The sequence below is a fragment of the Stigmatopora argus genome, chromosome 12 (assembly GCF_051989625.1).
Source record: "Stigmatopora argus isolate UIUO_Sarg chromosome 12, RoL_Sarg_1.0, whole genome shotgun sequence".
Taxonomy (NCBI): domain Eukaryota; kingdom Metazoa; phylum Chordata; class Actinopteri; order Syngnathiformes; family Syngnathidae; genus Stigmatopora; species Stigmatopora argus.
This window is the reverse complement of record NC_135398.1, coordinates 2,716,718-2,738,125: the sequence shown is the minus strand read 5'-3', so window position 1 is coordinate 2,738,125 and position 21,408 is coordinate 2,716,718. Positions and strand designations below refer to the sequence as shown.

The 21,408-nt window shown below is 39.5% G+C and overlaps 2 protein-coding genes across 6 annotated transcripts in view; one reads left to right on the top strand and one right to left on the bottom strand.

Annotated features, from left to right (window-relative positions):
• Nucleotides 1-21,404, bottom strand: part of LOC144086017 (MAM and LDL-receptor class A domain-containing protein 1) — a 51,496-nt gene extending 30,092 nt beyond the window's left edge. Inside the window, exons 1-3 of one of the 5 annotated variants that reach the window (XM_077615755.1) lie at nucleotides 20,827-21,404; nucleotides 20,180-20,241; nucleotides 18,170-18,304 (exon numbers count right to left, since the gene is read on the bottom strand). The gene's annotated coding sequence lies outside the window, so the exon portion shown is untranslated. Of the gene's footprint in view, nucleotides 1-18,169; nucleotides 18,305-20,179; nucleotides 20,372-20,826 lie in introns of those variants that run through there. The other 4 variants (XM_077615754.1, XM_077615756.1, XM_077615758.1 and 1 more) reach the window with 4 other exon arrangements.
• mrc1b (mannose receptor, C type 1b) lies at nucleotides 1,796-20,796 on the top strand. Its single transcript, XM_077615759.1, has 31 exons — nucleotides 1,796-1,996; nucleotides 2,902-3,264; nucleotides 4,496-4,666; nucleotides 4,737-4,892; nucleotides 5,882-5,992; nucleotides 6,074-6,211; nucleotides 6,302-6,478; nucleotides 7,424-7,578; nucleotides 7,646-7,759; nucleotides 7,987-8,102; nucleotides 8,922-9,070; nucleotides 9,149-9,348; nucleotides 10,448-10,563; nucleotides 10,662-10,734; nucleotides 10,841-10,994; nucleotides 11,072-11,110; nucleotides 12,314-12,477; nucleotides 12,557-12,618; nucleotides 12,950-13,050; nucleotides 13,286-13,428; nucleotides 13,845-13,950; nucleotides 14,036-14,160; nucleotides 14,236-14,280; nucleotides 14,705-14,807; nucleotides 14,966-15,198; nucleotides 15,274-15,439; nucleotides 16,953-17,117; nucleotides 18,207-18,323; nucleotides 18,406-18,561; nucleotides 18,639-18,668; nucleotides 19,780-20,796. Exons 1-31 carry the CDS (start codon nucleotides 1,924-1,926, stop codon nucleotides 20,025-20,027), a joined length of 4,269 nt encoding a protein of 1,422 aa, XP_077471885.1. The 5' UTR covers nucleotides 1,796-1,923; the 3' UTR covers nucleotides 20,028-20,796.
• Nucleotides 21,405-21,408: the final 4 nt, after the last annotated feature.

Below are 21,408 nucleotides of genomic sequence, written 5' to 3'. Positions count from 1 at the left end.
TTGTGTCTGTCTTGCTATTGCAACCAAGATATTTCCCGAATGCGGGATGAAATAATAATCTAATCTAATCTAATTAAAGACACCAGAAAACAGTTTTAAAACTGAAGAGAAAAATCACAGTTCCTATTTGAATATTTTCCTTTCAATCCGACTTTGAATTCACGTCAACTCACGCAAGCAGAATTTTACAACAAAATGGTTGCTGCCCCCCCACAAAAAAACCATAAGTGCTGGTTTATAGCAGCTGCTTATCAAAGGCGACCAATCCCGATCCAAGCTTCGCATTGCTCATCCGTTATTCCAGAAAACGAATCAAAGCCATCGACGCTAACGCTTGAAAGTAAAAATTGGCATTTGTGCATTTTTTTTTAATTTTATTTCAGCACGGAGGAAGTGAAAAGAGCAAAATGCTCTGAAGGATGTTTATGAGCCTCAACTTATGAATGACCCAAAACAGAATATTATGTCTTGCCGCTCTGTACGTGTTCTCCTTATCAGCAATAACGCCATAAAAAGTGGTTTTTATAACACTGCCATATCTTAGCAATTGATAGGGACTGTAAACAGCAAACAACCTGATTGGAAAAGTAGAAAATTATTTTAAAATTCTTGCGCGGAGCTAAAATAAAGCCATATATTTAGTGTTCAGTTCCAACATTTTTTTTTTGATTTGTTAGTGTGGCCGCATATGTAAAAAGCAATGCTGGAATTCTGTGTGAGCAAAATACCTGGCAACCTTTTAACCCGCCAATCAATGCTGACTACTGGATGTATGTATTGTTTATTATTGCACAAGATGGACATTTGTTTTTTAATGTATCAACTAATAAAGCAAATATAAGATTTAACAGTGCTGATTTAGTGAATGAGGAGGCTTTATATGGGAGATGTTCAACAGGAATTGGCTGATTTTATCCAGAGGAAGTTACAATTCTTGGCAAAAAAAAGAGAGTGGTGCGTTCAAGTTCGATGGGAAATGATTTACCGATCAAAAAGCTCAAGGTTTGCTTGCAATCACTGCAGCTGTGACATTAAACCAATCTTTTTTTTCCCACTGCCAGTTAGGTGACGTAACTACAGAAGCGTATTCCATTCAATATTTTTTTTTTTTTTAAAAGCCCTGACTGTTTTTCAAATTAATTTATTTTGGGGGTTATTTTTTCTCAATTTATTTTGTGTGATGTTATTCTTTTTTTTAGCTTTGTTTTTTTCTGAGGAATTTATTTTCATGATTGTATTTTGAATTTGGAAAGAGTGTTTTAAAAAATAATGAATAAAAAATAAATTAATTGGAAAAACAATCAGGGCTTTTAAAAAAATTTTTTTTTTTAAAGTGAATCAATACGTTTCCGTACATTGCCACAATTTCCCCCAATTAAAAATCAGTGGAAATCAGAAAAATCCGCCACGGAAAATCAAAATCATTGCAGAAATACCCATAATCTAACAATGTATAATATATAACGAACTCATTGCCTGCCAATGACGGCGCTAGACGTCCTATTCATTTTGCCTGGGAGGAGCCAACGAACGAAAGTCTAGCGCCGTCAATGAGTTTGGCATCCCTACGTTTTTGTCTGCCATCCAAACAAAACTACAACAAAAAAAGGTGTTTAGCCACACGTTTGGCGTTACACAATCCAACCGACTGCGTTTTAGTCAATGACGGGTCAGGTTGGGGGAGGGGGTGCTGGAGCGCGACACGCAATTGTGACTGATGCGTCACGTTTAGCATGAATCTCTTGCACATCATTTTTTTTTCCCTTTCTCCCTCTCTCGGGGACAGGAAGTGAACGAGGCCACTTTCTCAATGAAGCCCAGCTAAGACAAAAGCGTCGTGTTAAGAAGTCTTCCTTTTCAGGACCCCCGCTCACAAGTCCCTCGCTTGCAACGCAAGGGCCACGTCCGCCTCTTCTCGGAAGAATGTCCAAGCCTCGGATAACGTTTGTCGTCTTCGCCTTCCTCGTCCCGATATGTTCGTCGGTCAATTTGGACGGTACGATATTCCATTCTTCTCTTTACGCGTGCTCTTCTTTGTTGGAGGTTAAAAGCATTGAGCGATATTTTTTTGGAAAGTCCAATTAATAGCTTACCATAATATTTAACACATTTCTGCAAAGGGTTTTAAATGAGTTGATGTATTTCCGGACTATAAGTCGCACCTTTTTCATTTTGGCTTGGACTTTGACTAATACTCAACTGTGACTTATTTAAAAAAACTGATGTTGACAGATGCTTATTTCTCAATTTTACTATTGTTACTTTGTAACACTATTGTTTCCGATCATATTAAAAAAAGCCCTCCCCCCAAAAAAATAACTTATATCTAGTGCGACTATTTTTTTTCTTCGACTCGAAAAATAGGCGAATTTTCAGAATAGGCTTAATTTGACAGCTATTTAAAAATAATCCCTAGGGACAATTATAATAAACATGTCTGTGTATGTGTTTTCTCACAAGAATATTCCTGCTAAATGCATGCAATTGTTAATTTGATACAAAAATCAAAAAATATTTTTGCTATGTTTTTGCCTAACTCTAACTAAGGAGCTACCACTCTAATGTGTAAATTATGCCGGAACAACAATTTTACCAAAGTGTGTTATTCTATAAAAATAAAAGAATAGCCCCCAACCCCCCCCCAATTTTTTATTTATTTATTTAATATATCAACATAACATCTATTTCTAAAATTTAAAAAAAAAGTACAATTATAATTATCATGACTTGTCAAAAAAGTGTTTTTTTTTGCTTATGAAAGTGCCTATTTTAAAAGTGTCCTGGTGAACAAGCCCAATCTAAAAAAAACCATCAAATTTTAAGCCTGAAATTCGGGTTTAGTCGAAAAGTCTGCAGGGAGGCGACGCACGTAACGTCGTTCTTTTGCTTCCCCTGGCGCAGATTCTTCATTTTCCCTCTACAACAAAGCCCTGAGCTCGTGCATGCTCAAGCGGTCCTCGCGCTGCCTGGAGGTCCGCTGGACCAGCGGCGCGCGCATCTTCGTCACCTCCACTAAAAAATGCCTAGGGGCGCAGGGCAAGAGCGTGGGCAGCGAGGTCAACCTGTACGACTGCGACGACAAGAGCGAGCTGCAGAGGTGGGAGTGCGTCAACGGGACGCTGCTGAGGCTGAAAAACCAAAAGGCGGAGCTCTACATTGAGCTCAAGTCGGAGGGGGGCTTGGCGCTTTCCAGGACCACGGGACCCGGCAACGCTTTTACCGTCATGGGGACGGGCAATGGCGCCTGTTCCAGAACCCAGAGAGGTACGGTCTACACTGGATTGGATTTCCGTCGAAGAACGTGCTCAAATCGGCAAATCGTTATGGAAAGCAACCCCCCCCCCCTCCTACCTCGTAAAAAACATACACTTTTAACCCTCCCCTCACATTGTTATGAGTCAAAAGTCGTTTTTTGTTTCATTTATGGTCAATGTTTGTTAAAAATATGACCTGTTTTAGAGTAAAGCAACCCGGAAAATATATTTAAAAAAATTTGAATGTATCAGGAAAAATGTGGAATATTTTGCAAGAGATTTTTCATATTTTGATTTGAATTCTCGAGATCATCAATCTACAAACCAAGTCAAACGAGCTGTTTAAAGTAGTCTTTTTTTTGTTTATGGTCAATGTTTTTAAAAATATGACCTGTTTTAGTGTAAAGCAACCCGGAAAATGTATTTAAATTTTTTTAAACTTATCAGGAAAAATGTGGAATATTTTGCAAGAGATTTTTCATATTTTCATCTGAATTCTCGAGATCGTCAATCTACAAACCAGCCGAAATGAGCCGTTTAAAGTAGTCTTTTTTTTTGTTTATGGTCAATGTTTTTAAAAATATGACCTGTTTTAGGGTAAAGCAAGCCGGAAAAATATTTTAAAAATGTTAAACTCATCATGATAAATGTGGAGTAATATTTAGCAAGAGATTTTTTGAATATTTTCATTTGGACCCTTTAGATCATAGGTGCCCAAACCCATGCCACAGAACAAGAATTAAATAAATTAATAAATTTACTTTTTTTTTTTTTTAAACTACATTCATTTTGTAATTTTTTTCCCCAGAATACGAAAAATATTTTGTCACTCTTGATCCTTTAAAAGTCTCTCTCATACTACAATATCATGGAATGTAATACAGCATTTTCAATTTCGCTCTCCTACTTGAAATGTCAAAATTCATGATAACAATAATTCTTCTAATGAAGCTACTATATTTGTGGTTTTTCTTTTAAAACTGGTGAATAACATCAAAAGCCCCAGAGCGAGCATCTTACAAACTTTGCAGAGGTGACTCGGCATATTTACCGTATTTTCACGACTATAAGGCGCACCGCATTATAAGGCGCACCCTCAATGAATGACACATTTTAATTTTTTTTTCCATATATAAAGCACACTGGATTATAAGGCGCCCTGTCTATTTTGGAGAAAATTTAAGACTTTTAAGTGCGCCTTATAGTCGTGAAAATACGGTAACCCCATCTTCTGATTTCAGTATTCTACTCCATTGACGGAAACGCGTACGGAAAGCCGTGCATGTTTCCCTTCTTGTACAAAGATCGCTGGTTTGGAGACTGCACAACGTTCGACTCGTCCACTAAGCGCCCCTGGTGTGCCATCGAGACCAAATACGAGCACGAGCAGTGGGGTTATTGCCCAACAACCTGTGAGTCCAACACGCGGTAGAACATTTGAGACTTATTTTCGTTTTGACGCATTTCTGTGTCAACGTGTAGCCACGGAATACTGGAGGAAACACCACATCACGGGATCTTACTATCAGATCAATTTCCAATCGGTGCTGAGTTGGCCGCAGGCCTACGAGAGCTGTAAACAACAGGGCGCCGCCCTGGCCAGTGTTACCGATCCCTACGAACAAGCCTTCATCTCAGGTAAGAAGACCCCCTTGCTGCTCAGTGTGGCAATAAATAATGACCATTACAGTTGTAGGTAGCTCTACTTACGAAATGAATTGGTTCCGAGACGTTTTTCGTAACTTGAAAATTTCGTAAGTAGAGGTGTACTTTATATGTAAATTCTCTAATTGGTTCCACGGTCCTCACACAACTATTGACTAAACCCTTTAAATTTGGTCTGTGAAAATATGTGCCATGTTGCATTTGTACGGTTTTTAATTGCTTAATAAGGGGAATTCAAAATAAAATAACGGATAAGGAAATGCATTTACTTTTTGGGGGATCTCGTAACTTGGATCTTTTTCGTATCTCGAGTTTGCATATTTGCATGAATAATTGCATTGTTTTTTGGGGAGCAAATAGAATGTCATTCAATAAATGAAATAATACATTAAATATGAATGTAATAATCAGCTGCGATTGGCTGCCACCGTTTCAGGGTGTCTGCCACTACTGGCTCCAGCACCCCCCGCCACCCTTGTGAGGATAAGCGGTTAAGAAAATGAATGAATGCCAATAATCAGTTCAAGAAGATCACCTTATACTTAAAAGCATTCTAATGATGGGCGTGGCCAAAGAGTAACATAAATGTCAAAGGACAAAATAAACAAAAGATGTTGACAAGTATAAAACTAAATGGAAAGATGACAATATCGGTCGTTATTTCTTTAGATGTTGGCAAACTGATGCTAAATTTTTGGCAAATTCAAAACAAAAATTAAAGTCCCCAAAGTATAGGATTCATCATTATTAGTTTCCTAATAATAATAATAATAAACATCTCAGAGACCACGCACTTCAAACTGCACAATCCGAAGAAGTTCTTGTGATTTCTGGTGACCGTGTGATGAAGCAATCAAAATGAGGAAGCATTCCCAAAAAGCAGGAACAATCTAATCTGTTCACGGTGTCCTTTCCCATTTGTACATCTTTTCTTTTTTTCGGTTTTTTTTATCAACGCGCAGCACTATTAGGAAACATGAAAAACAAACTTTGGATCGGACTGATCCTGAACCCCGAACACGGCTGGCAGTGGACGGACAACAGGCCCATGCGCTATCTCCGATGGAATAGCGGTAAGTCACAAGACTTGTTTCAACTCCTCAAAAGTAACAACAACAACAACCCCAACAAAACCCACGCTGCTCCTGTTTTAGGGTTCCCACTTTCCAATCCAGGCCACAATTGCGCTTATTTAGACTCCGCTGGTCAGCACCGGTGGGAAACATTTCCCTGCTCCAAGAAAATCGGCTACATCTGCTACAAACCTGGAGCCCCTCCTGTTCCTCCACAGGGTAAACATTTTTTGGCTGCGAACAAATCAAGTCGACGCTAAATTGCAACGTTGTCATTGTCCGTTTTTCCCCTTTCTCGTCCGTCCTCAGTCGAGCAAGGTTTCTGTTCGAGCCCCTGGATTCCGTACAATGGCCACTGCTTCCACCTCCTTCGCACGCCCAGGACCTGGTCCGATGCTCTGAAGGATTGTCACAAGGAACTGGGGGACCTCGTGAGCATACGCAACATTGAGGACCAGAGCTTCATCATCTCTCAACTGGGATACGGTAGGCAAACGCAGTGGTTTGCATTTACGATCGAGCTCCAAACTATTTTGCATTCGTAGAAAATGTGATCTTCTGACGGATCGTCATTACGGTCCATCTAAGGCGCACGTGTGTGTCTAAGTGGCGGCCCGGGGGCCAAATCTGGCCCGCTGCATCATTTTGTGTGGCCCGGGAAAGTAAATCATGAGTGCCGACTTTCTGTTTTAGGATCAAATTCAAATGAAGAGTATAGATGTATATTAAATTTCCTGATTTTCCCCCTTTCAAATCAATCATTGTCATTTTTTAATCCATTTTTTCTGTGTTGATAGTTCAAAAATCATTTTGTAAAATCTAAAAATATATAAAAAAGCTAAAACAATGTTTATTTTAGCTTTTTTATATATTTTTAGATTTTACAAAATGATCTTTTAACTAAAAACACAGAAAAAAAATGATTAAAGAATGATTTTCCCCTTTTAAATCAATAATTGTAATGTTTTAATCCATTTTTCCAGTATACAAAAGTGCATATCTATTAAATATTACAGCCATGAGCATGTCAAAAGACTATACATATAATGTATTTAAAATGTAACTACTTTAAATACTGTACACACAGTGAAAATAGTTCCTCTACGCTTGATTAAAGAGTCCTCTGTCTTCCGCCATTTTCCTAGTGACAAACGGAAGAAAGGGGAGTGGCTTCCACTTGCGAGTTTCAGCGTGGATTTTCACATTTTTATGATTTCCCCCCCCCCCAAAAATCCACGATGTAGTGAATCCCCGATATTTGAGGGATTACTGCAGAGTTTATACCTATCTACAGATTAAAATTAAAAAATCTACAGTATACAGTACCACGACTAAAATTAAAATGGCCTGTTTCTGGTTAATATCGACGTAAAAAAAGTGTCGCAGAGATATTTTTCAATCTAAAAACGAGGTGCCAATCATTTTTCGCAGCCTCCACCGATGAGATTTGGATCGGTCTGAACGACAGGAAGACCGAAGGCATTTTCTGGTGGAGCGACCAATCGGACGTCTTGATGACCAGCTGGGCGTATGGAGAACCAACCCTCCTGACTGAAGATGAGGACTGCGTGCTAATACAAGGCGAAGTAAGGGGGAAAAATGTCCTTTTTTTGTTTTTTAATAATGCGATAAACGCGTATTTGCCTCCCACAGAATGGCAACTGGGCAGACCGCTCATGTGACGAAAAACACGGTTTCATCTGCATGAAGCAGAGCAGCACCGAGCACACGCCAGATGAAGTTCCGATGGATATTGGCTGTAAACCCGTGAGTCACATTTGGGGAATTTTTATCCGGATGTCGTGTTAATTTTCAGCATAAAAAACGCTTTAAAAACAAATGTTTTCGTTATGACGTAACCAGAAGTGAAGAATGAAAACAAGGCCCAAGTATTTCAAATATTAGTCCGTGATAAGTATTTGTGTCCTAGCAGAAATTGTACTGACCGTGACTTAATTCAAATATATTTTGATTAAATCAACACGCTTTTCTAGGGTTGGAAACGACATGGCTCCTACTGTTACTTTGTGGGGACGGAGACCAAAACATTTGACGAAGCAAATACTGACTGTAGGACAACAGACTCCTACTTGGTGGATGTGGCAAACGGGTAAGAATGGACATTTTTAGTTTGTCGAAAATAATGCGCTGGGATGAAAGCGGGTAAGAATGGAAATTTTTAGTTTGTCGAAAATAATGCGCTGGAATGAAAGCGGGTAAGAATGGAAATTTCAGTTTGTCGGAAATAATGCGCTTGAATGAAAGGGGGTAAGAATGGAAATTTCAGTTTGTTGATAATAATACGCTGAAATGAAAGTGGGTAAGAATCGAAATTTTAGTTTGTCGAAACAATTGCGGTGGAATAAAAGCGGGTAAGAGTCCAAATTTGAGTTTGTCAAAAATAATACACTGGAATGAAAGCGGGTAAGAATGGAAATTTCAGTTTGTCTAAAATAATACACTGGAATGAAAGCAGGTAAGAATTGACATTTCAGTTTGTCGAAACAATTGTGCTGGAATAAAAGCGGGTAAGAATAGAAATTTCAGTTTGTCGAAAATATTGCGCTGGAATGAAAGCGGGTAAGAATGGAAATTTCAGTTTGTCGAAACAATTGCGCTGGAATAAAAGCGGGAAAAAAATCGAAATTTCAGTTTGTCGAAAATAATGCGCTGGAATGAAAGCGGGTAAGAATTGAAATTTCAGTTTGTTGAAAATAATGCGCTGGAATGAACGCGGGTAAGAGTCAAAATTTGAGTTTGTCTAAAATAATGCGCTGGAATGAAAGCGGGTAAGAACCGAAATTTCAGTTTGTCGAAAATAATACGCTTGAATGAAAGCGGGTAAGAATGGAAATTTCAGTTTGTCATAGTTTTCTTCATCAAAACAGCACCAACTAGTGGACATAATGAACAATTTGACCATATCCAGGGCGGACAACGCCTTCTTGATCAGCTTGGTGGGAATGCGGTCCGAGAAGTATTTTTGGCTGGGCCTCTCAAACCAGAAGAATCCGGATGAGTTCGTTTGGACCAATGACGTTGGGGTCACGTTCACTCACTGGACTATCGGAATGACAGGTATGGGTTTTGTTGCGAGCGGAGCAAAAAAAAAAAAATTTCCACGCCGTGATTCTTAACTGAAGCTCCCACCTAAAGGTAGCACACAAGGCTGCGTAGCCATGATGACCGGTTTCAAAGCCGGCCTCTGGGACCTGCTTCCTTGCGACAATAAGGAGAAGTACATCTGCAAGCATCTGGCCGAAGGGGCGGTCTTGACCCCGCCCCCGCCGACTATCAGACCTCCCCAGTGTGCCGACGGTTGGATAAGAGTAGGAATGAGGAATACCTGCTCAAAGGTTTGTCTTGAAAATGAAAACAAAGTAACACATAACTGTTGTTTTAATAGTAATAAAATGTGTTTAATCTAACTAAAATTGGGCAGATTTCGCCGACAGGAGACAGAGACGTTTGGGGGCGTGGGGTTGGTTTTTTTTCCACGACAACGCACTCGTAAATGGAACAAACAAATTTAAATTAACTTGGATTAATATATACAGACACTCAAACATACGTTTAATGTAACTTTACACAAAACTGAATTCTAATTTTGTTGTAATCTTTTGTTACCTTGGTTTTCCGGGTTGGCGGTTTGCCACGCCTCCACCCACCCTCACGTTCGCTATCGATGGACTGTTTGCTGTTGTATTGCCTTCAAAATATTCCCAAAATGATGCACACAAATGTCCTCCTCACAATAGGATAACGCACGACCACTTGCCAACGAGAAATAGTCTTTAAAGAACGATCGCGGGAGCTTCTTTCCTTAGAAAGAATAACAGGAAATACAATAGTTGAGCTTACCCACGTATTGATTGTGTGTAATGAAGTTTTATTCTGAGAAAGGTTGCCATTGCCTATGGGTGTTGTGTGCACGAGTATACTTCATTACCCAGAAAGCCCTTTTTTGCCCGCGCATGCGCGTTGTGCGTTTCCTGGTCTTAGGAGAAACTCGTCTGAATTAATCGTTCCGTGCTCGTAGATATTGTTATACACGAAAGATATGCAAAAAAGACCTGGCTTGGTCGCATCACGAAATTTTGATCGCATGACGGGCGAATTATTCGATCGAAATTTCCGCCGTAAGACGAGAATTTTGTATGACGAGCGATCGTTTGACGAGGTACCACTGTACAATAAATTGCAGTACTGACATAGTGCCGATTATGATCATGTACGAGCTAAACTTGACTTTAAATGTGCGGATAAACTACTCAAGAGACTTGTTTTAGGTTATGGAGAGTGTGTGATACGGTCACTTAGTAGTGTGTTATGAATAGATTTATATTTCTGACGGACAGGCTGAGCGATACGTTAACTTCATAATGTAAATAGATCAAAATTTCTCGTCTTTCTGTCTTCTAACGCCAAGCAAATGATTTTTGTGGCGCTCTCCAGTTCTTCACAGGGCCTCGAGCTTACGAGAAGACTTGGTTTGAGGCCCGAGATTACTGTCGAGCCATTGGAGGAGATCTCCTCAGCATCCACAGCAGCTCTGAGCTCTTTGTGGGACGGTAAGCACCATATCGGCACATTTCATAAAAAGTCACCTTATGGAAAAATCATTTAAATACAGTGATTATATATATATATATTTTTTAATCTACCACAGGCATGGAAAGGCTTGGATAGGCCTTCATGTTGCTGACCCAAGTGCAGGCTATGTGTGGAGCGATGGAACTGCGGTAAGGGCAAGATTTTTTCAATATTTTTACAGGGACAGATATGTTGATATGATTCTATCTCTCATCTATATTCCTTCAATCATTTGGCCAACTTTCCCAACCACAGCTAAACTTCCAACACTGGCAGGAGGGCGAGCCAAATAATTTTCAAAATTCCGAATCTTGCGCCGAGTTTCGTATTTATCGAGCCGACGACACGGGCTCGTGGAACGACGTCCACTGCGAGAGCTACAACGACTGGATTTGCCAGATCGCTGCGGGTAAAAAAAAAAGAAGTAGTACAACAATGGTTTTGCCGCAGAGTTGCCTTGTTTATCTTTATGCGTCTGGTTTACAGGTGTGACTCCAAAACCACCTCCAAATGACACTGCTGGCGGTGAGTAGGCTACCGTATTTTCCGCACTAATTTTCCCAAAGGCCGGCATTGCGCCTTATAATCCTATGCGCCTTATATATGGATCAATATTGGTTCATCAATGAATGAAATTCCCTTTAAGTAGTGGATCTACAACACAACCCCATACTACTATTACTATTACTACTACTACTACCACAGCTCCATCTCATGGATGTATAACATCTCCCATCACTACTACTACAGCAACTTCCACTGTATGTAAAACACAACCCCTACTACTAACATTACTACTACAGCTCCATCAACTGGATGTATAACACCCCCTATTACTACAACTACTGTATTTAGAACACAACCCCTACTACTACTACTACAGCTCCATCTAGTGGCTGTATAACACAATCCCCAACTACGTCTTCTACTTCTACTACTACTATCACCACTAATACTACTACTGCTGCTACTACTATCACCACTACTACTACTACTACTGCTGCTACTACTACTACTACTACTGCTGCTACTACTATCACCACTACTACTACTACTACTGCTGCTACTACTATCACCACTACTACTACTACTACTACTGCTACTACTATCACCACTACTACTACTACTGCTGCTACTACTATCACCACTACTACTACTACTACTGCTACTACTATCACCACTACTACTACTACTGCTACTACTATCACCACTACTACTACTGCTGCTACTACTATCACCACTACTACTACTGCTACTACTATCACCACTACTACTACTACTACTGCTGCTACTACTATCACCACTACTACTACTACTGCTACTGCTACTACTATCACCACTACTACTACTGCTACTACTATCACCACTACTACTACTACTACTACTACTATCACCACTACTACTACTGCTACTACTATCACCACTACTACTATCACCACTACTACTACTACTGCTACTACTATCACCACTACTACTACTACTGCTACTACTATCACCACTACTACTACTACACAAGAGCTCCAACTAGTGGCTGTATAACACAATCCCCAACTACGTCTACTACTACTACAACAAACACTACCACTACCATCACCACCACCACCACTACTGCTACTGCATCTTATACTCTGGTGCGACCGATAGCGCGGATAATACAGCACAGGGGTTGATACACATTGCGCTCATCACGGTCAAGAATCAATGTTCCCACCTTGTACACTTGGGCAGACTACAACATGACCTCCGAAGGTTGGTACGAGTGGCACGGGAATCAGTACTACATCAACAGAGTCTCCAAGGCCATGGACGACGCTCGCCTTTACTGCCAACAGCACCACAGTGACTTGGTGACCATCAACAGTGAAGCTGAAAACATCTTCATTTGGAAACAGGTGTGAATGCTTGGTTGGGTAAATGTCATATGCCATTAGAAAAAAAAAATGACATTTAGTTTTTTTCCTGCAAACGCAGATTTCAAGAAGCTACGGGACCTATTACATAGGTTTATCAGTGGACCTAGATGGCTCATTTTGGTAAGTACAAATGACTCATTCACACTGAGGGTGCTTCTAACACAAAAAAATAGTATCATTCCTGATAAAATGGGCATCAAAGACTTTCCAGATATGCAAATTTAAAAAACAAAATGTTATGGCTACAACGTATCTCCAAGTAGTCCAGCTGCTTTACAATTTGGAGTCTATCTAATGCTAGTGAACCTTTTAGACTTCTTTAATGATGCTACATAGTCACAGAAAGTTAATCTAATATACAAAAACCTCATAAGGCTCACATTAAATAGTCCAACAGAAACTCAACTCTACATATTTTACACATGACGATCCTATTTTCATGTCCCTCAAGGTGGATGGACGGAACTTCAGTGGGATACCAAAAATGGGATGAAGACCAACCTAATCGAAATACTTTTGATGAAAGCTGTGTCGCCATGTCTTATTTTATGGGTAAGTGCATGCAAAAAAAATCACTATAAATCCAAAAGAGTCCACAATAATAGAGTAATAATACAGTCTTCCCTCGATTATCGCAACTTCACTTATCACGACTTCACTTCTTTGCGTTTTTTCCCCAGCTATTAATTATTTAATTAAAAAAAAAAGTTGAAATGTGGAAAAACGGGAGACGGCAACCACAAATAACCGGAGTTCCGTGCAATCTAATCTTTTTCCAAACCGGCAGGCTTGTGGCGTACCTTTAACTGCGGCGAAGAGCATCAGTTCATCTGCAAACGTGGCACAAAGGCGCCCGTTAACACCACTGCGGCACCCCCGGCTGAGCTCAAAGGGGGTTGCCCACTCAAATGGACCAAATTTGACTCCAAGGTAACGTTGCTTTTCATATCAGTTCATCTTATCAAATTGCAAAAAACAGTCACGGACGAGGGGGGAAAAACAACCAATCAGAGAGGGAAGGCGGGGCTTAATAGGTGTCAAATATTTGTCACAGATTCACAGACATAACAAAAAGCTTTGAACAAAATTAGCTTATGACAAGAATTTGACCCTGGAAATGATGGGGTATGGAACCCATGGCTCGCGAGCCCTATATGGCTCTCTGCTAACCTATTGCTAGCGATTGCTAATTTTCATGTCTATAATTTTCAATTCTTAGTATAGCAAAGAATAGCATTTAAAAATATTGATTGTTTATGGCTGTTTCTGTCCAAAATGTTTGCCACCCCTGCGAATTATGAAGTTAAAATCCTTGTAAAAAGTACTGCTTATTTTGATGTTGACAGTGTTACAGCATCAACAGTATTCGCAAGACCACCTGGGAAGAGGCGAGGAAACAATGCTACTCCATGGGCGGGAATTTGGCCTCCATTCCCACCAGGCGTGTGCAAGGTTTGCCTTCCCGTTACGGAAAGCGCAAATAAAAAAACAATGGTCAATAGCCACAGTGAAAACAAGTTTCTCTTAAAATTGGCAGCGTTTTTGGTGACCAAAATGGCCGAAGCAGGGGCAGATCTTTGGATCGGTTTGAACTGTATAAAGAAAGATGCCTTTTATTGGAGTGACGGAAAACCCAGGCAGTATACAAACTGGGGCTATTCTGTAAGTACACAGCCGACGTACGATAAACAAGAATTTCATCTCTGCTCTCTTTTGAAATATTTCAATTGTTTTTAGATACAACGTCGCCGCCCTGGGACTTTTTATCAAAGATGGGATGAGGTATATTTCATTTTCATTTCGATTTTATGCTTACCTACATCATATCTAATTGCAAACTGGAAAAATATGTACCATATTGGCCCGAATATAAGACGACCCCCTCTTTTTCAAGACTCAAGTTTGAAAAGACTTTTTTCGAACCCCAAATTCAATAATAATGACATTATTAAAACAACATATTCGAGAGAAAACGAAATTGTGCAAAAAATTTCCCACACATCTTAACATCTCAACATTTAAAGATGTCATGTAAAGTGCAATCACATATGTAAATCAATGGCTTCTTATTTTTGAAATGTAAACGAACCAATCTACTGTGCTCAAAAACAAAATTGCAATAACTTTATTAACCGTCAAAGTGTTCAGGATTCGCTTTGACGGCATCTAGCGTTGTCAATGGGTATAATACTCCTGTCTTTGCTAGGAAAATTGTGTTGTCATGACCAACAATCCAACAAACGGACTTGGGAAATGGTTGATCAAGTCTTGCAACAACACCAACGGATTCATCTGCACCAGAAATCCTGGTAACTATGTGTTAAAAATAGGAGTAAACATATTCGGGTTGGAATACATTCATTCGGATGATGAGGTTGGACTAGGAAATATGTCAGGCCAATGCGAATTGTCCCTGAAGCCCGCAAAACTGGCCAAATAGCCATTAGCTGGTACTTGTCTTCAACAGACCCCGGTCTCCCATCTCAACCTGAACAGGCCGTTCCTAGCATCTTTGTTTCCCTGGGAAACGACAGCATCATGGCGGTGCAAATGAACCTGACGTGGGACGAGGCTAGCAAACGCTGCGAGAGCAACGGCGCCAAATTGGTCAGTCTTAGGAGCGAATGGACCATGGCGTACGTGGAGCTGCTGGCCTTGAATCTCAAATCGCCGCTGTGGCTCGGGCTCAACAAAGGGAAGGTGAGGGAAAATTCACGGTGGCCATCGCGACCTCCCCTCTAGAGACCAAACAAAAAGATATCTGGCTCTTTTCAGACCGGGGGTTATTTTAGGTACATTGACGGCTGGCACATGAACTTCGCCAACTGGGGCGAAGGGGAACCTGGCCAGAATCGGCCATGTACCTACCTGGACGTGGACGGCAAGTTTAAAACGGCACTCTGCAACCGCACCATGTATGCCGTTTGTATGCAGTCCACAGGTACGCAAGCACAACGTTTTTTCTTGAAAACGAGCTGTCTAAAATCCTATGTAGCGAGCAAACATAAATATATTTATATATATCCATCCAATGAAGTCACAAGCATGATGAAGGTAAAATAAAGGTATTAAATTGTAAAATAATCAAGAAAAACCAATATGCGACGTACAATATAACTAGTCATAAACTCGATACCAAACATCCAACTGACTAAAAAAATGAGAAAAAGCTATCTAAATAGCGAACAATGAATTATAAAAATGCAAAACCTGACAAATCAATAAATTAAGAGAGAACCAAATGCAATATAGGCTAAAAAAATGAGAAAAAGCTATCTAAATAGCGAACAATGAATTATAAAAATGCAAAACCTGACAAATCAATACATTAAGAGTGAACCAAATGCAGATATAATATATCAACAAACCAGACCAAACAACAGACAAAAAAACTGACAAACCGGTGCACTAAACAAGACCAACAGATAAAGAAAATGAAGATTATTCATTAGAAATGGTGACGGCAAACAGCAAACTAACTTAACAGCTACTGAATAACGATCAACTAATGGGGAAATAAACTATTGATATCTTGCATATGGATGTTTTTCTGCAATATACCTTTGAATTACTTGCAATGTGAGGAAATAAGATTTCTTGATTGTCATTTTCTTGACTTTTATATTGTCGCCGGACTTTTTCTCTTTGTTCATGTTGGGGTTATTTTGGGTACTATTATAAATGTGCTTGAAATATTAATCATTATATGTATATGTGAAATATTAATCATTATAAGCTTGACAAACGCTTAGTATAATTGTTACCGAAGGACAATTCCCCTGTTTGTATTTGCCATAAAATGAATTAATAGAATAAAGCCGAAAGGAAGTTTTATTGAGGAGATCATGTGCAAACATATAATAACAGGGGGGAATGTTGGAGTTATTTTGGGTACTATTATATATGTGCGTACAACGAAGAAATGTTAAAAATGATGGGTTCATTAATAGTTATACTATAATAAAAGAAAGACATCGGAGCACATAATCCAGCGTTATCTTGTAAGTGAGAATCAATCCTGACTCGTCCTCGTCACAGATCATTCTAAAGAAACCAATCCTCTCCTGTCCATTTAGTTGCGTTAGAATCAAAACAATTAAGGTTTTCTTATTCAAAACAATTGCATAAACGTTAACCCGAACAACACAATTAAGGTCAAAAAACAACTGCAACAACAATTGCATATCAGGTATTCAAAACAACACTTAAGGTCGGAAATCAAAAACAACTGCATAAGAATTTAAACAAGCAAGCCTCCGTTCAGCAAAACAATTACATATTAGGTTCACTATTATAAATATAAATACATAGTACAGTACTGTATACTTATTTATTGCAATCAACCTCAGAATTATATTTGGGGGTTTGTAGCCTTGATCTTGATCTTTACCAGAGTCCGATTCCGGATCATCTCTAGTGTGTCATCCAATACCGATAATGTTTGTCTCTTACAGACGTGCCACCAACGCAGTCCGCCAACTACCCAGGAGTTTGCCCAGATGACGTCATGGCGGACTACAGCCAGAGTTTCACGTGGCTGCCATTCAAGAGCAGTTGCTACTTATTTGTCACGGATGAAATCGAGTGGGCCGATGCAGCCACGAGCTGCGTGAGACATGGTAACAATACACTACACACTTGGCACCCCAAACTCATCTATTTGGATCAATAAATATCTCTCTCCACTCAAAAAAAAATGGTCGGAAACGTACTATCAGTCGCGATTACAATTTAAAGATTGCTGAGGCATAAATTTTAAAGATGGCGGACCCCCGTTAATGTAAATTTTTATCAAAACAAGGCCCTAAAAATGGAAATTGCTCAATTTTGAACTTGATTAGGGAACAATGTTGTTAAAATAATTTTTGTACTTTACAAGTGTTGACAAAAAATACACTGTCTTTAATTTTTTTTTTAAATACCATTCACATTTTGCACCCCAAACGCATCTATTTTTATCAATGAATATCTCTCTCCACTCAAAAAAAATGGTCGGAAACGTACCATCAGTCGCGATCACAATTTAGAGATTGCTGAGGCATACATTTTAAAGATGGCGGACCCCCGTTAAAGTTCATTTGTATCAAAACAAGGCCCTAAAAATGGAAATTGCTCAACTTTGAAATACCATTCACATTTTGCACCCCAAACGCATCTATTTTTATCAATGAATATCTCTCTCCACTCAAAAAAAATGTCATAAACGTACTATCAGTCATGATCACCATTTAGAGATTGCTGAGGCATAAATTTTAAAGATGGCCGACCCTCGTTAAAGTTCATTTTTATCAAAACAAGGCCCTAAAAATGGAAATTGCTCAATTTTGCACTTGATTAGGGAACTGTACCAATGTTGTTAAATTTTTTTTTGTACTTTACAAGTGTTGACAAAAAATACAGACATTTTGCATGTCTATACTTTTGTTGAAACACAAATTTTAAAGATGGCGGCTCCCCATGAAAGTTCATTTCTATCAAAACAAGGCATTAAAAAAATGGAAGTTACCCAGGGTTGTAAATGTAGAAAAGTTTCCTCATAGTCTGACATGTTATGATGATACATTACATTTTCTTGCCAACATTTACAAAATCTATCGAGTTTCGGTTCCTGAATGGAACAATGGACAAAGCGCTGTTCTCAATTACAATTAAGAAATTGTTCGCAACTTACCCGACAGGCTTAATCTTCATGTATTGATGTTCCTCAGGTGGACATTTGGCCAGCATTGAAGATCCCGACGAGCAGGCGTTTATTCAAACCAATCTGGAAATATTTCAGGACAGCCACTCCTCCTTCTGGATGGGCCTTTACAAAACACATAACGGTACACTTAGCTTTTTTTTTTTTCAATGGGCCATTTAAACAAAACAATTTTTTTTCACTTCAATCGTTTTGTTTTCTATCAGGCTTGTGGCTGTGGTTGGATAAAACAGTCCTGGACTACACTAATTGGAGGCCAGAATCTGCGGAGAAGGATTATGGAGAAATTCAAACCACAGATGGGGAATGGACGACCGGCGTCAGGTGGGATGACAGAGCTTACATCTGTGAGACACCTAAAGGTAACATCTGCCCACTTTGGAACTTTTGGCGAGGACCAACTCTTGAAGCCGTCTGACGTTTTGTTTCCCTCCAACAGTCATGCCAAGAGAGATAGACAACGAACCACGTAAGTTCCTCCTACTTTCTCCCAGTAAACAAATGAAAAAAACTGTTTAGAATTGAATAGGAAGTCAACTTCCGTATGTTCTCGCATATTAGCCTCCCCCACGTATAAGCCGCACCCTTAAAATGGCCTTAAAATTGTTGAATTTTACAAAGATTCATAATTGTCACCTCCATATTCATGGCTTTAATAGGGAGTACAGATGTGTTACTTTGAAGGGAAAATCATGAGAAATGTCATCGCACGTGGTATTTCTGAGACTGTATAAATAAGGGGTGTCAGACTCGGGTTGGTTGGTGGGCCGCGTTAACGTCAACTCAATTTCATGTGGGCCGGACCATTTTAGATATAATATTTAAAAAAAATTAATAAATGGATTAAAAGAACTGGATTAAAAGCCCTGAATATTCAGGTTTTTGTACATCTAAAACAATGTTTATTTTAGCTTTTTTTATATATATTTTTAGATTTTTACAAAATGATTTTTGAACTAAAAACACAGAAAAAAATGATTTAAAAATGACTATTGATTTAAAAGGGGGAAAATCAGGAAATTTAATACACATCTATACTCTCATTTTAATTTGATCCTAAAACAGAAAGTCGGCACTCATGATTTACTTTCCCCGGGCCACACAAAATGATGCGGCGGGCCAAATTTGGCCCCCGGGCCGCCACTTTGACACGTGGTATAAATGATTGCTGGATTGCACATTCCAAAAGGGTGTTGCCTGCACGTAGACAAATTCAAAAAGGAAGTCACGTGACCAGTACAACCAGGAAGTGTGTCTGTAGCGGTCTAGTTTGTCATCCCTAAGTAAGGCGGGGATAGGTGAGTTTTTGTCAAGATACTGTTTTTTTTCCCTTGAATTTCATTCAAAGACGGCAAAATATTTTTTAAAGCATTTTATCTGTTTATCTTTTCTCTATTTTCAAATAAAAGACCCTATCAGCCGCATTTTCGTACACGTCAAGTCTAATGTGTGCACATATAAGCGGTACCTCGATTCAGTCATCATTTTTTAGCGACAAATACGGCGTATATGCGAGAAAATATGCTACATTTTGTTAAAGCGGAGGAGACTTCTAATCCTGTTGTTTAACATACGCGCAGAGCCCCACATTGACGAGAACGGCAGTTCGCGTCAACACACTAGCCTCATCGTGGTGGTTATCGTCATCCTCGCGTCCTCATTGGCCGTCCTCGCCTTCTTCCTGTACAAGAAATCCCCTCGCTCGCTGCCCACCTTCGACAACCCGCTTTACTTCGGCCCCGAGCGAACGCAACCCGACGTGGTGGATACCAACAAACTGATCGAGAAGGCCGAGGAGGGGACCCCCGAGCCCATGATCACCCTGTGAACCCACGCGTGGGCTGGTGGGAATGTTTCTCACCTCGGGCAAATGTATCACACTGGCACGCTCCATGTATTTGTGTTCTACTGTATATGGTGGCTATTATTATTATTTAATAGTAAGGGTGCGTTTCAGCGGCGGTGGCGGCGGGTACCGACCTTGTGGGACTGAAGTTTTTAGGCTCTGGGATGTCTCGCTGCAACAGTGGTTTTCCCTTACTCTGCAAATGAGTGTACAGAATGAATTACTACTCGCTGTTTATGACTTGTGTGCAAACAGCACTGCTTGAAATGACAATAAAACAAACACAACTGTGTTAATAGTAATTAATATCACGAATTAAAATTGGAGGAAGTGTGCTTTTACATTGAAAATTTGTGATTTTTGTAACATTTTAAACAGGTACACACTTTGACAAGCTGATACTGATAAATGGATTTAATAATATATACAGTAGGAGGGCGGTTCAGATATTACAATTTACTTACCTTTTCCCTTCTTTCTGGAGTACAATAAAATGGTAAAAACCGCCCCTATAAAACCGTTTTCTCCAGCTTAAATGCCACACTTGACGCAGTTTTTGGCACAGTTTGAAGCTCGTCAACTCGTTTTAACGAAGTAAATTGGAACACAGGGCCACAAGATGGTGGCAATGCAACAACAACAAACAAATAGTTACGCTTGCTAGTTAGTTTTCAAAGGTTTGCACGAGTGTTGACACCCAACCAATGAATCAAACCGTTACTATGGCACAAAATAAAACATGTTAACCTGCTTTATAATGGTTAAAGTGGCCAGTCTTTACCTTTTATACTTTGTTAGGCGCTTACTGAAATTCCGTCCGTGTGCTCGCATTGTTCTGCCACATCAAATATGGCGGACACGCAGGTGCAAAATTAACCATGCAAGCCGGACTTGATGGATACAATACATAAGTAAAAATCCCAATCTACGGTTTTTAATGTTCACGCTGAATAAATCAGAATAAATCCCAGTCTCCTCATCGTCTTTTCTTAATTATCTTCTCAATGACATGCTTAACGAACTTTTGAAGCTTACTTTGTTGAACGAAACACCGGTTAGCCAAAATGTGCAGCTAATCTATTTTAGCTAGCTTACCTGCGTCAAGTGGTTGAATGTAAACTTCGTCAAAGTTTACTTTCATATTTAGGTGACACAGTTCCATGCTGCTTTTCATCTTTTTTTCCACAGAAGCCAACAAGATTAGTCTCGAACAAAAGACAAAAAAAACCATCTTGCATTACTTCCTCACGTGATTTTTTTGCTCAATTAGACAGCCCACGTCACACAGCGCGACCTACAGGTGGACAGTCGATTTGTTATTTTTAACTAATTAAGGATTGTGCTGAGTGAATGGGGTGAAATG

Bases quoted from the DNA above. Each gene is read 5' to 3' on its own strand.
- mrc1b (XM_077615759.1), top strand. From the start codon at position 1,924: ATGTCCAAGCCTCGGATAACGTTTGTCGTCTTCGCCTTCCTCGTCCCG. The intron at 9,071-9,148 runs GTATGGGTTTTG...TCCCACCTAAAG, and splicing joins CTGGACTATCGGAATGACAG to GTAGCACACAAGGCTGCGTA. The intron at 18,324-18,405 runs GTACACTTAGCT...GTTTTCTATCAG, and splicing joins CCTTTACAAAACACATAACG to GCTTGTGGCTGTGGTTGGAT.